Source organism: Falco rusticolus, chromosome 2 (genome assembly GCF_015220075.1).
Source record: "Falco rusticolus isolate bFalRus1 chromosome 2, bFalRus1.pri, whole genome shotgun sequence".
Lineage (NCBI taxonomy): Eukaryota > Metazoa > Chordata > Aves > Falconiformes > Falconidae > Falco > Falco rusticolus.
In genome coordinates, this window is record NC_051188.1 from 97804006 (window position 1) to 97816639 (window position 12634).

The following is a 12634-nucleotide window of genomic DNA, read 5'->3' on the forward strand; positions in this document are numbered from 1 at the left end:
CCACCGTTGCACAGCTGGAAAATGTTTTCATTCACAAGCACCCTGCTTTCTGTATTGTTCAAAATGCTTTTATGATTCAAGTAAAGCTCTCTTCCTAACTTCTTGTAGGCAGGGAATGTTCTACTCCACTGCAATACCTAGTAACAAAGTTATTTGTTACAAAATAATTTGCCAATGTAGCTGATAGGACCTTACAGACAAAAGTAGACACTATTACCATCCTTTTTTTCCTTTTTATACAAAATATGTTGCATTAAGTTAATGAGGGAAAGACAACACTGCATATGCTATTATTACTCATAATTGCTTATTTCCTGCCATAGAGAATTTGTTTTGAGCTATGAAAGAATATGAACTCAAACTATACATGACCTCTGTTTACAAAGAAACTATATATGAACGACAGACTTCAGGGCAGGAGAGGTATTCTACCTTGCAGCACCGATTTGTTCCAGTTTCTGCCTCTAGTTTTCAAACAAGATGGCTTGCACTTATCACTGGTAAATGGGTACGAAGTCCAGCCACGTCAGCTGAAACAGAATGGTGGACAGCAAGAAGGACACTGAACTTATTATGCAACACCGACACTATTTCTTGGTAAGACACTACTCCACTAGTAGGGAACCATCTCAACATATTCCTCTAATGCATATAGACACATGCCTAACCAAGACACTTATTTTAGTTCATTACTGAAGATCTCCTGTTAAGCTTTTCAAATGCTAGTGACTTTGCGCTGTAATTTTGGAAAAAAGAGGGCAGTGCCATAATCTCAAGTACATTTCTGCATTCTGTACACATGGTAAGCTTTCCTGCAGAATATCTATATAGCAACTTCTGAGAAACTGCGTTAAAACACCTTTTAAAGTATAATTTCAGGTCAGCGTTTTTCAAACTTTTCCATGGGAGGCACAGAACTATCTAGAGATTCTCTTTGTATAAATACTGTACACCATAGCCCATCCTGGTTTCCTCACTATGAATTGTCTTAGAAACTCTTATGTGCTCCTAGAAAGTGACTGCTCCCAGGAAGTCCAAGGACCCTAACATGAAAAATCATTCATTAAACTTTGAAAAGTGCTTGCTAGTTTACATATTATCCTCCACCCCCCAACCCAATGTACGTATTTTTCACATGGAAACTTGATCAGGAAGAGAAAGATGCATGTCCAAAGATGTGTGACAATCAATGCTAACAAAACTTAACGGAACCCAAGCCTTACATTCTAAATATAAAAATTTACTTTTCTTCCAGGCAAAACACTGAAGCTAACAATAACTGGGAGAAATCAAACTGAACCAATGTTTTTGAACAGCTGTCTAAATACAAAGTTTAAATTACGTTTTCCTGTGGTTCAAGAAATCAGTACAGCTTGTTCTGAGCTTTTCTCCTGCATTTTTCCTCCCTCTACTTTAAAATAACATTGTACTGTAACAACTTTGAAACAATTCTAAATTACCAACCTTTTTATCTGTCTCAAATACAGACAGCAAATGCTAGCTGTACCTTAAATCTTTCAAAAACAGCACCTATTTTCTTACAGTTGTTGCAAGTATTAACAAGTAATACAAAGACAATTAAAAATTAATATTTTTTGATCTCCCTTAAATAAAAAAAACAGGTAATTTTTAATCCCTTTGATCAATCATATTTTTAGATAGGTCACATTTTAGAAAGTATTGAGAAAAAATCCTTCGTATAAACATCACAAGCAGTACAAGAGAGACAACAGACAAGATGCAACATCCACTGCAAAACACAGAAGTATTTGTACCCAAGTTTGACTGCACTTACATACAGAAACATACACTGACTTACATACACTGCAGCTCTTCAGAAATGTATCATATTTACTTTCAATAAATGTTATTAAAACAAAATATTATTAAACTTGTGATAATGTAAATTAGAAAATAGTGATAAAACAAGGATATGTACGACAAAATAATAGATTGATTGAATGAAAAGCAGACTTGTCTGTGTTAATTAATGTGACAGTTCAAGACACTCGATATGGAAAACCAAAATGAAGCATAAAAAGATCTATTAATTCTAACTAAAACAGTATGAAAAAATTATGAAGAGTTAATGAGTGAAAAAACAAACACCCTCCCCCTCTCCTATCCAAATCTGAGCACCGAATGAAGACTGAATAGAGGGTTTTTCTTTGTTTGGGTTTCTCCTCTCTGTTTGATTAGAAATCACTAAAGTATATTAAAATGACAATTACTCAATGACTTCAAAGCTTAAGTAGAACTGACATGCTCACAGGGAGGCTGCATTTAGGCTATGATAAATAGGGTACCACATTACTCAGCAATGTATTCTCTGATGATATGGGACAAATCTAAGCTGTTTAATGAAATATATCACCTGCTTTGACCAACAGCCATTTTTGTGGTTTGGGCTTTTTTTTTTTTTGGACATCGATATGAACAGAATTCAACTTTGTTTTTTCTTTCATAATTTGTTAGTAACATTGTTTTTTAAGATACTTCAGTCTTCTGATCACCAAGTAGGAGACAGTATCTACTCGTTTATATATGAACATTCATATGTATAACAGAGTTCAACTCATTGAATTAGCAAATGAAATTATTTTTTAAATAGCGTTTGGGAAGAAAATGAGATAGAAGGGTGCATGACTGGATTTACTGGAATCTAGTGGAAGGGTAAAGCTGCAGTGAGGTAGACCTTTTGTTTCTGTTCATCAAAACACCTCTGCCAAAGCTTTAAATGTTCAGGATTGAGTTTAATCACATCACTAAGTGTTCATCTACCAGGTACAGAACAAATATCTTTGTAAAAACATAACATTGCTGTCTTAGACTGGCTGAATGTTGGTGCAGATCTAAATGCTTATGCTTCCACATAAATCTGCTAATACAAACTTGTATTTAACAGGGTTTCAAATGAAATACACCAATAACAGAGCTAAAAAGGGAACAAAGGATATTTGTTTGCTTCTATTACCATAGTAAACCCCATGGAACTTAGCTAATTTTAGAAGATAGTTCTGAAGTCACACATATCTAGAATTAAAAGATACAAATCTGCTGCTCCTAGGGTCTTTGTACAATATAGATTATTGGATGTTAGAGGACATTTATTCTGCAGCAAATCTTCAATGAAAACATGTTTTACCTGCACTCCTCAGCTTAGTCCAAAAACACCAGCAGCAAGTTTCACTATAAAAATTCTGTAGCCATGTAGTTATCCTGAAGGATGTAGGGGAATCATTATATGAATTTGTGAAACCTGTGGACTGCAGAGGACTTTGCATAGCTCTTAAGAAGTCACAATGGCTTTTATATATGGAACTCAGTGACATGGTCTAATGTTTCTGCTATTTTTCAGCATGGTTGTGCTTAACTTTAGTTAAGAGTCACATATAGGAATATAGCTGGAAGAACATACTGGCTGCACATTTAAAGAATACAGATTCAGGTTTTAAAGTTGCTACAGCCATAGTTTCTGACTATCAGGTGATACTTATCTAAGCTACCTCAAGTCACAACAGAACAGGGTCTTTAAAGAAATATGGACTTCAACAGGCAGGAAAAAATATATGTCATTAGATTTACCAGACAATGTATTTTATTGTATTATCTGCATGTGATGAAGTCAGGAAAAGCTGATGAATATATAGGTCCCTACCCTTTGTCATGTCCTTCAAGAAGCATCACCCAGCTAAATATATTATATATTTGCAAGTGGGCAAGAGTTTACTACAATTCCACCAACTTGAAAAGCTTTAGTGCAGACAACACCCTGGCAGATGCTGGTAGAGCTTCAGGGAGAAGAGTGCTGCCCTACTGGGTGAAGCTCTATGCTTCCGGAAGCGCGTAGGCTTTATTCCGTGCTCTGCAACTCAAGAATACAGCCTAAACCCACCTCATTTCACGACCACAATACAAGGTGGCTAGTCTCTGGATGGCACATCCTACTTAATTAGAATATACAGCCATCTTAACATTAGAAGTCTTGTTAATAGCTTTTGGAAAATTGCATTTGTCTAATTTTTCAGATGAGGTCATAACTGTTGGCCTAAAAAGGAAAAGCCAGTGCAAAACCGATGATGGACCCAGGCTGCCAAACATGGTCATTAATACAATAGGAATTCCCTATTGCTTGTAGTAGCCACTGGTTTAAATGACACACGCAACATTTTTGAAACAAGTGATACAACACTTCATTCTGTAGCACAGCTTCTAGCAGATAACTGCCTCATCAGGCTTGCACGATAATAATTTTTCATACTTAAAAATGCACAAAAATCTTTCAAACTGTATGAAGAGATAGTAAGCTTTTCATGGGCTAGCTATGTTGCCACTGATCTCATTAACAAGGATACAGCTAGAAGTGATGTATAAAGAAAATTTTAAATTGGACAAGTGACAACAAGTTTTCAGCTTTTGCCTTTGTACAAAATAAGGGACAACCTGACTAAGCAGTAGTAGTAAAAAATATTCCTAAGAATTACTGATCATTCATTAGTGAACAAAATAAAACTATGGCAAAAATGGTACTTCAGTTCTTATGTTAATTCAAAGGTATACCGCACCTGGGACTAAAGAAGGCACTCTATTAGTAAAAGATGGCCTTTCTATTTGTTGCTTAGAAAACCCACAGCTACAAAAATGTACCTGACTGCTGGACTTCTCTAAAGATACAGAAAAAACAGAATCCTGAAGAGCAATCAAAATGCTAAAAGCTTCAGAAAGCATAGCTTATGAGGAAACATTGAAGGAATGAAATTTGTTAAATATATATATATTTTTTTAAAAAGAAGAGTAAAAGAACATGGGATATCAAAGTAGATCAAAAGATTTAGAAAATTTTCGGCATAACGTCTGGACAGACATTTTAAGCATATACAATTCTGTCTCCAAGAATTTGTTTAGATCGTTTATGTCTCTTGTGGTCTTACCTATATGTAAGCACATGAAATAGAAATCCAGCAATCTTTCAGTCCTGCAGTGTCACTGTGAGGAATCATTAACCTTACAGAACCTAAGGTGAAATGTTTGAGATGCACTTAGTAGGTGGAGCTAGCTGGCTTGGAGGGGTGGGCGGGGGGGGGGGAAGAAAAAAGGATCAGGGTCTCACTGGCTTGAAAGCACTGGGACTACAATGCTTCCTTCCGGGTATCCCTAATACCTAACTGTATCAGTATTTACAAGTACTGTTTATGTACAAGTACATTTACAAATGTTTTATGAAAACAAATTATCTATTATTAACCTTCTGCTAAGAAAATTGTAGTTTAAAGTATAAAGTAAGGAATAAGGCTACATTATTTTCTCACATATTTTGTTACAACACACTGAACCTAATTCCTCAAGGTATGTAAACATAGGTGTAACTTCAAGTAGGTGGACAACCTAACAAAGGGACTATTTCGTCACCCAAAAACTAGTCAGTTCCCCTACATGCTAGTGCCCACAAAGTGTATTTGATATTGGCTGTCGACAAACAGCATGTTCTAGAGCACACTATTGGTGCATGTTTCTGTGTCTGTACATGCAGGGAAGAAGACAGCAGGAGATGGCAGTACATTCACTGCCCACAAAGTAGCCGGAATGTCCAAGGTCTGGAGACTCAGCTCTCCAACTTGTTGTATGCTGGGTGGGGAATACACGCGCAAAACCTGAATCTGAGACATTACAGATTACAGGTTTAGAGACCTTGTGACCCACAGAATCACAATTCCTTCCCTCTCTTTTCCATCTGAAGATGTAATTACTGTAGCCTTTGAAGAAGTTGAGCTCAGGAACACAAGACTGAAAGAGACCACTGGAAGCGTGACTGCATTCAGTTCCATCCTTATTGCCAGCTAGTGATAGATGTCTTGCTCAGAAGATTGACAGAACACGTATTCCACCTGGCATTACAAATACAAAATTCTTCCTTATGATCTGTAACAATCAAACTGTAGTAAAATGAAAAATACAGCCTTAAAATTCACATGCAGACAAGAAAGAAAATTAAAAGCATAACCAGTATTTTAGGCTCCTGCAATAATGGACAGTTAGATAAATAAATAAAAGTTGCAAGTGATCCTATAGAGGAAGGCCATATAACACAGGCATAGCAAAACAAGATATAATGCTTCAGATCTTATCTGGGGATGCAATCCCTAGTCTTTCTGATAATTTAAGGCTAAACAGGACCCACTCATTAAGCACTTCGGGATTTCAATTACAATAACACTACTAATCACCTAACACTTTGCCTGTGTGCAGCCAGTAATTTCTGGTCTTCCAGTAAAATACGTCAAAAAGCTAATTCACAAGCCAGAGGAGAGAAAATGATTCTCACTGACTTTAATGGAAATAAAAAAAAGGTCCTGAAGTATGGCATTAAGGCTTCATTTCCCAGCTTCAGAAACTGTTCATTCTATTGTACAATCCCATCAATAAATACAGCAATTGACATCTAAAAATATCTCGGATCCCTTGTTCCCTCTTGTGTGCTTGGTTGGCTATTCTAGAATTTCACCCCTCATTGCTGCTTAAGAACCTTTTTATAGTGCCTCATCTAAATTTATGGATGACCAATATATATCTTCACTATATTCTCCTGAAGCATAACACATCATCTTTCTTGCCTTTGTAACTAACCCACTTATAACTGGTGTCAAATATCAAAATCCAGAAAATGGATGTCTCTCCTCCCACTATTGTTTCTCTGTAAGAAGACCCATATGATTGATGAAAGTGGATATACTGCCTCCCTTTTCACCTACATTATCAATAAAACATGACTTAGATCAGCAATTGTATAGTATCTGTTAATTGTCTTAAGACACATGCTCATTTTTCCTTGTGCAGCCATAAAAACATGAACTGAAATAATAAAAATAACTTCGTTCATAGTCTTAGGGTAAAAAAACTCCTGATTAGTGACATCCAGCACTGGGAAGGGTTTCATTTTCTGAGGGCTTATAGGCTCAACTATAGCAACTGTTGTGAATCTCAGCTGATACCTGAATTAAATTACATTTAACTCTAAGTCATTCCAAGTAATTTGTTACTAATAGTGGGTTTAACAGCTGTTCATGTAAATCATTGTGAAAGCTTTTAAATTACTGGATTTATTCAAATCTTTAGAATATTTTTTAATATTCAAACTAAAACGGATTATAACCTGTTTATCCTCTTTTCCAAGGCGCCTGCAGAACAAGAGAAATAAAGTCAGTCATTTTTGTGTGAAACACACAGTGCATGATGCTCCCTCCTATCAGTGATATAAAAACATGTAAGTGAATTCATGTTTCAAGCATAATATTAAGTAGTGAAATAGAAAACTGCAATTTTTGAGTGAAGTATGTTACCTAAGAAAACCCTTAAGTATATTCTGAAGCTTTTTCTCTCCAGGAAAAATAATTTAGTCACATCAGTTTCAGTGATGTGGAAAATTTCTTAGCTTCAAGGTAAAGAAAACCCAAACATACAAAGGTTAAAAAATAAGTTGAGGACTATGTATGTAAAACCTTGTATTGCATACTTAACAACCCCATGGACACACACCTGAGTATTTTCACCTCATCTCACATGCAAGAACAATAAAACCAAAGTGATTTTAACATCTTTGGGGTAAGAAGGGATACCTATAAGCAGCTAATTTACAGTTCAAAATCCTGGACACACAGCATGTATGTAACATGCAACACCACAAAATTCAGAAATCAGCAAAGATCTATTCAACTGCTGTGGTATACGCCCAGATAGCAAGTCAAATTAATTTAAAAATATACATGTGTTCTTCAGACTTTGCAGGATTCAAGTCTACTCGCATGATTACATCTCAGTAACTCAAGTTCACCCTTCTCAATAAGCATGCATCAGGTTTATGGTCATATAATTATCAGTTTTCACGGTTAGAATTTCAGGTTCACGTGGGAAGCACGCTGTGGTGGAGGTACAACTCAAAAGTTATTAAAATAAAGTCCTCATCACCTGAAACAAGCTTAAAACAATGAAAAAAACAGTAGGAAACAATCACACAATTCTCAATCTCAACTTCTTTTCACACCATAAAAAAAAAACCCAAACAAAAACACCCCCAAAACAACCAAAACCAAAAACTATTGCTGAGATCTTTGAGACAAATATTTAAGACAGCCCAAACAAAACTCAGATCAGCATTTTCACTTACTTGCTCATCTAGAAAACTACACTACATCATGAATTAAAAGTTCTGCTTGGACTTTCATCCAATTTCATTCTGTTAGCAGGAAAACTTAGTCACGCTGAATAAACCTAAACAGTTTGTCTATATTGGGAAGATTTTCCTGTGTTTGAATGTAGCTTTTAAGAAAGTAAGCTAACATTACACTGATTATCACTGATGAGCCAGAGTAAAGCAAAGTAAATTGAGGTCACCAGCTTGTCAGGTAACCTAACAGTCTTGAAATATGCACAATAAGACTTGTAACAGACCACTTAACCCTAAAAATGTTCATATTGTGTATTACACTCTAATTTTGTGGGCTTTTTTCATAAAGGTTGTCATTAGGATTTATTTCCCCTTTAAATACTCAATAATTTTGCATAACCAATACGATTTCTGACATGAACTGGTGGTTTACATGCTAAAAATAGTAAGTAACTCCCCTTTTGAGGAAGATGGAAGATGTAGAGTTGTGATTGAAACACGCTTTTCTCTAATTAGAGCAATGAATCAAGATACCTGACTGATGTAGCTTTTTCTTGTTAACAAGTATGGGTGTTACGATGCCAACAAATACAATTAAAAGATTTTTTTTTCAATATTTGATAATTAGAAAGTGGATGAATCCACCTCAGGTACAACTCCATACAACTTCATTAGTCATTCTCTTGAAATTTTTGTCAGAACTGCATGCACTCTTACAGCAGAAACACATTCATCCTTGTAATAGCAGAATACTATGGTTATAAGTATTGAAATTATTATAATTATTTATTCCTTTTAACAGATTAAAACATTTCTAGACATACTGTACTGAGGATCCTACCTTTTTATTGATTCTAGCTACGCTCCTACCTAAGCAAACTACTAAGGAAAATAATGCATTTGCTGTCTGGAACAAAGCTGCAACATTGACTTGTGGCACAGTGTTTATTGCAGAAACAAAACATCTACAGGCATTCGTAACACTCATTGTACAGTTACAATGGAAAATTTGATCTGGAAGCACAGGACCCATTTTCTTAACTCTATGCAAGAACTAACAGATGTGTGACATGACTACACATATTTTTAAAAGACATCAAAGGCACTGTGCACATTTTTTTCCCGGCCTACCTAGGCAGGATCTAAGCCACATTACCAAATATAATCAAAAGATACAAGTTAAAAAAGAAAGAACACACACCCCCAACAAAAAACCCCACCAGAAAACCAACCCAGAGATTCAAAAACCTTTGTTTGAACATCAAGTTTTATTATTAAAAACATACAACTAGAGGCCAAAGATGTTTTATTTATAGTCTCATTTTCAAGTTAGGAGAGATTATCAGGAATTTGTGTTCATGGCATTTCTCACAAATGTAGGGTAAGGATTCTTTTAAAGGATTGGTTTTGCAGGTAGGTAAGACACATAAGGGGGCTAAATTAAAATATGAATGTATGACTCTTACAGTTAGGGCTTTAAAAAGCACACTGACTTGCTAAAATGGTGTAGTGCACTGTCAGAAAAAAAAAAAAATTGCTGAGAGGCCTACCTACAGTCAACTGGCAGGGCTACCCCTGCCTTCACACTGCACCACAACTCAGTAGCGGTACAAATCTCTAAGCCAGCATGTCACCTCGGGAGGCTGTTACAGCTCTTTCCATGTCTGCTTTTGCAATTGGTATTTCAACGATCTTGATGCCCAGTGGTGAGTTACCTTCTGGAAAAAATAAAAACCAGGATGAACGATGAGAAAAGCAACCTCTTTCCCTCACAGCTACCCAGTCAAAACTGGATGTTGTGCTCCTGCGGGACGGTTTTGCTCTGTCTCAAGAACGTGGCTTGTTTCTTGAACTTTCAAACTTCTTGAATGTTTCAGGAAAAAAAACAACACCCAAACCAAACCACAAATAACTATTCCCACACTCAGCAACCCTTTAAGAGATAGGTTTACATAGCATTACTTTACTCTTTCCTCACAGTTTTACATTATTTGTGCCTTTTTGTTTATGGCTCCAGTTATGACCAAACTGTAATACCATCCTTAAAACCTCTACACAGAAACGCAAAAAGTTTTACGAGGAAACGCTGTCTGAAAGGCGAGGCGCTCCTCAGTCTCTCTCGTAAGCGTTACTAAGAGGGATTTGAAAAGAGGATTCCCTCCCCCTCCCCCCGAAGACAAACTGACTTTGAAAAAGCACAAAACAAGGAGAAAAGGCCGCGCCGGCCCGCCCCGCGCAGCAGCCCAGGCCCGCCCGCCGGCGCCACCGGCACCGACTCCCGCCCGCCCCCGCCCCGCGGCTCCGGCCCGGCCTCACCCGCAGCACCGCTCCCCCGCCACCGCCACGGCACAGCGCGCTTGCGCCGCCACGGCCCCGCGGGCTCCCGGCTGCTCCGGTCTCGCCATGTCCGCTTCCTCCTCCTCCTCCGCGGCCCCGCTGCGGCCGGTCACTCACCTGATCTTTGACATGGACGGCCTCCTGCTGGGTGTGTAGCCTTCGCCCCTCTCCCCCACCGCCCCCTGGCCCCCGACCCTTGCGGGGCGGTCCCGCTGCGCCACTGGGCCCGGCCCGGCAGCCCAGAGAGCGTGGCCGGCGGCGGGCAGCCCCCTCCTCTCCGCAACGCGCCGCCCCTCCGCCGGGGCGCCTCCCGGGACTGCGGGGAGCCGGCCGGGCCGGCCCGCCTGTTGCTGCTTTCTGGCGGCCTCACGGCTCCGGGCGAGCTGCCAGGGCCCCCGGGGCGGTGTTTGTTAAACCCGGCTGAAGGGATTAAAGTAACCGGAAACGATTTATTTCCTTCTCCTCCTCCCGCCGCCCCCTGCCTTTCGTGGGCAAATTTCGCCTGAACTAAAAGAACCGGGGCTGAGATTGAGCAGGGTGCTTACCTTTAGTGGTGGAGGACTGAACGAGCTGAGGGCGACTGTGAGGAGAGGAGTAGGTTGGGGTTAGAAGCCGGGGCGAGGGGGTACGGAGCAGGAGTTTCCAGTGTGCAGAGCTGGAGGAGCCCGAGCCCCCTGCCCCGCGGTGGGGCTGCGGCGGGCGTGTTTGAGCATGTAGAGTTGCAGCCTCCGACTGAAAACGTCTGGAAATAGCTATCATTTGTACCGGTGGACTTTCAGCTCTGCAGGGTTGCCTGCAGTGCTAAGGCTGGATTGTATCTTGAGGTTTGAATAGTTGGTATGCCTAGAACAGTATGTGTCTGCTCTGAACTGTTTGCCGAGTCAGGGCCTTCTGCTGCACGTAGAATAAATTCCTGTAGAATAAATGGAGGATTTTAGTATGTAACTTGTTTGGTTTTTTTTGAATAGTCCATGGGAATTATCACACAGCAAGCAGCTTTGGATGTGGGTGACTTCTTAAAAAGTGTGAATATGAGGTGCGTTGTGAAACACAAGTTGTTGCAGTGTCTTTCCAGAAGTCTAGTGAATTGCTGTTTACAAGAATGTGCAGTTTTCCTTCCTTCAGGCCTGTAACAGGTGAAGTTACCATGGTTTAAAGCAAAACCGGCTTTACTCGCATTATCACAAATCGTTTCAAGTGTTTTAGAACCTTTTTCTGTTTGTTTCATCTGCACTCTCAATAAGCTATGCAAACCAGCCATTGAGTTATTTCAATTCTGTTTGCAGTTTCACCACTGAAGTCTTAAATAGCCTGAGGTTATGGTTTTTGGTTGGGTTGGTTTTGGATTACTGTAGTTTTTTGTTGGTTTTTTTTTTTTTTTAATCCAGAACCAATTATTTTGATTAAATTCGTATTTGAAAGTTTCAGGGAAGCTTTTTTAGTTACTGCTGCTTTTTAGCAGAATTTGAAAATCTGCTTCACACAGAATACCACCTGAACAGGACGGTATAGGTAAGCAATATGAATCTTTAGGCTTTGATGTGGATACGTTTCTGTTCAAGTTTTACGTGAATTTATTTTGCACAGCTGTTTATAGGAAAGGTGCTTTAGCTTTGGCCAATGTTCTAGGAACTAAACACATTTTTCTCAGATGCTATCCTGTCTATGTTTAGAAATTGCCTTTCTGTAACATCCCAAACAGGCAAAACCAATACAGATTGAGATTCTGAGTCTTGTTTAGTTCTCCAAACTCCTGGGGTTCATACAATGAAGAAGCATTAAAAATACTCTAGATCATGAACTGTACCTTGTACTGGGAAAGTAATTATAGAAGATCCATAATTCTTGGACCTAAGTTTACCAAGATTGAGACACTTGAGGTATAAACCTACTCCGTGATTAAAGTCCTGTTGTGAAGTACAGCTCCAGAGAAATACTTTGTCACTTTCTGAATTCAAATAAAATTGCAGACATAAATTATGGCATTTTGTGTGCTTCTGTATAACATATATTTACATAAAGAGTTTATGCTTGCTGATATAATTTATTTTTATTCCTATATATGAGACATCCCTTGCACTGATAAATATCTGGTATGTTGTGTTTCAATTCCCCTAGTTACTCTTACGCTACAAT

The 12634-nt window shown here is 38.6% G+C and overlaps 2 protein-coding genes across 12 annotated transcripts in view; one reads left to right on the forward strand and one right to left on the reverse strand.

The window, feature by feature from the left end:
• Positions 1-11534, reverse strand: part of STS (steroid sulfatase) — a 121146-nt gene extending 109612 nt beyond the window's left edge. For 3 of the 11 annotated variants that reach the window (XM_037377538.1, XM_037377526.1, XM_037377528.1), the window contains exons 1-3: positions 10616-11091; positions 9712-9879; positions 433-530 (exon numbers count right to left, since the gene is read on the reverse strand). The gene's annotated coding sequence lies outside the window, so the exon portion shown is untranslated. The other 8 variants (XM_037377533.1, XM_037377534.1, XM_037377535.1 and 5 more) reach the window with 8 other exon arrangements.
• LOC119143349 (pseudouridine 5'-phosphatase) overlaps positions 10520-12634 on the forward strand; it is a 75311-nt gene continuing 73196 nt past the window's right edge. The window contains exon 1 of the mRNA XM_037377539.1: positions 10520-10646. Coding sequence (XP_037233436.1) covers positions 10565-10646 — 82 coding nt within the window. The 5' untranslated portion in view covers positions 10520-10564. The remainder of the gene's footprint in view (positions 10647-12634) is intronic.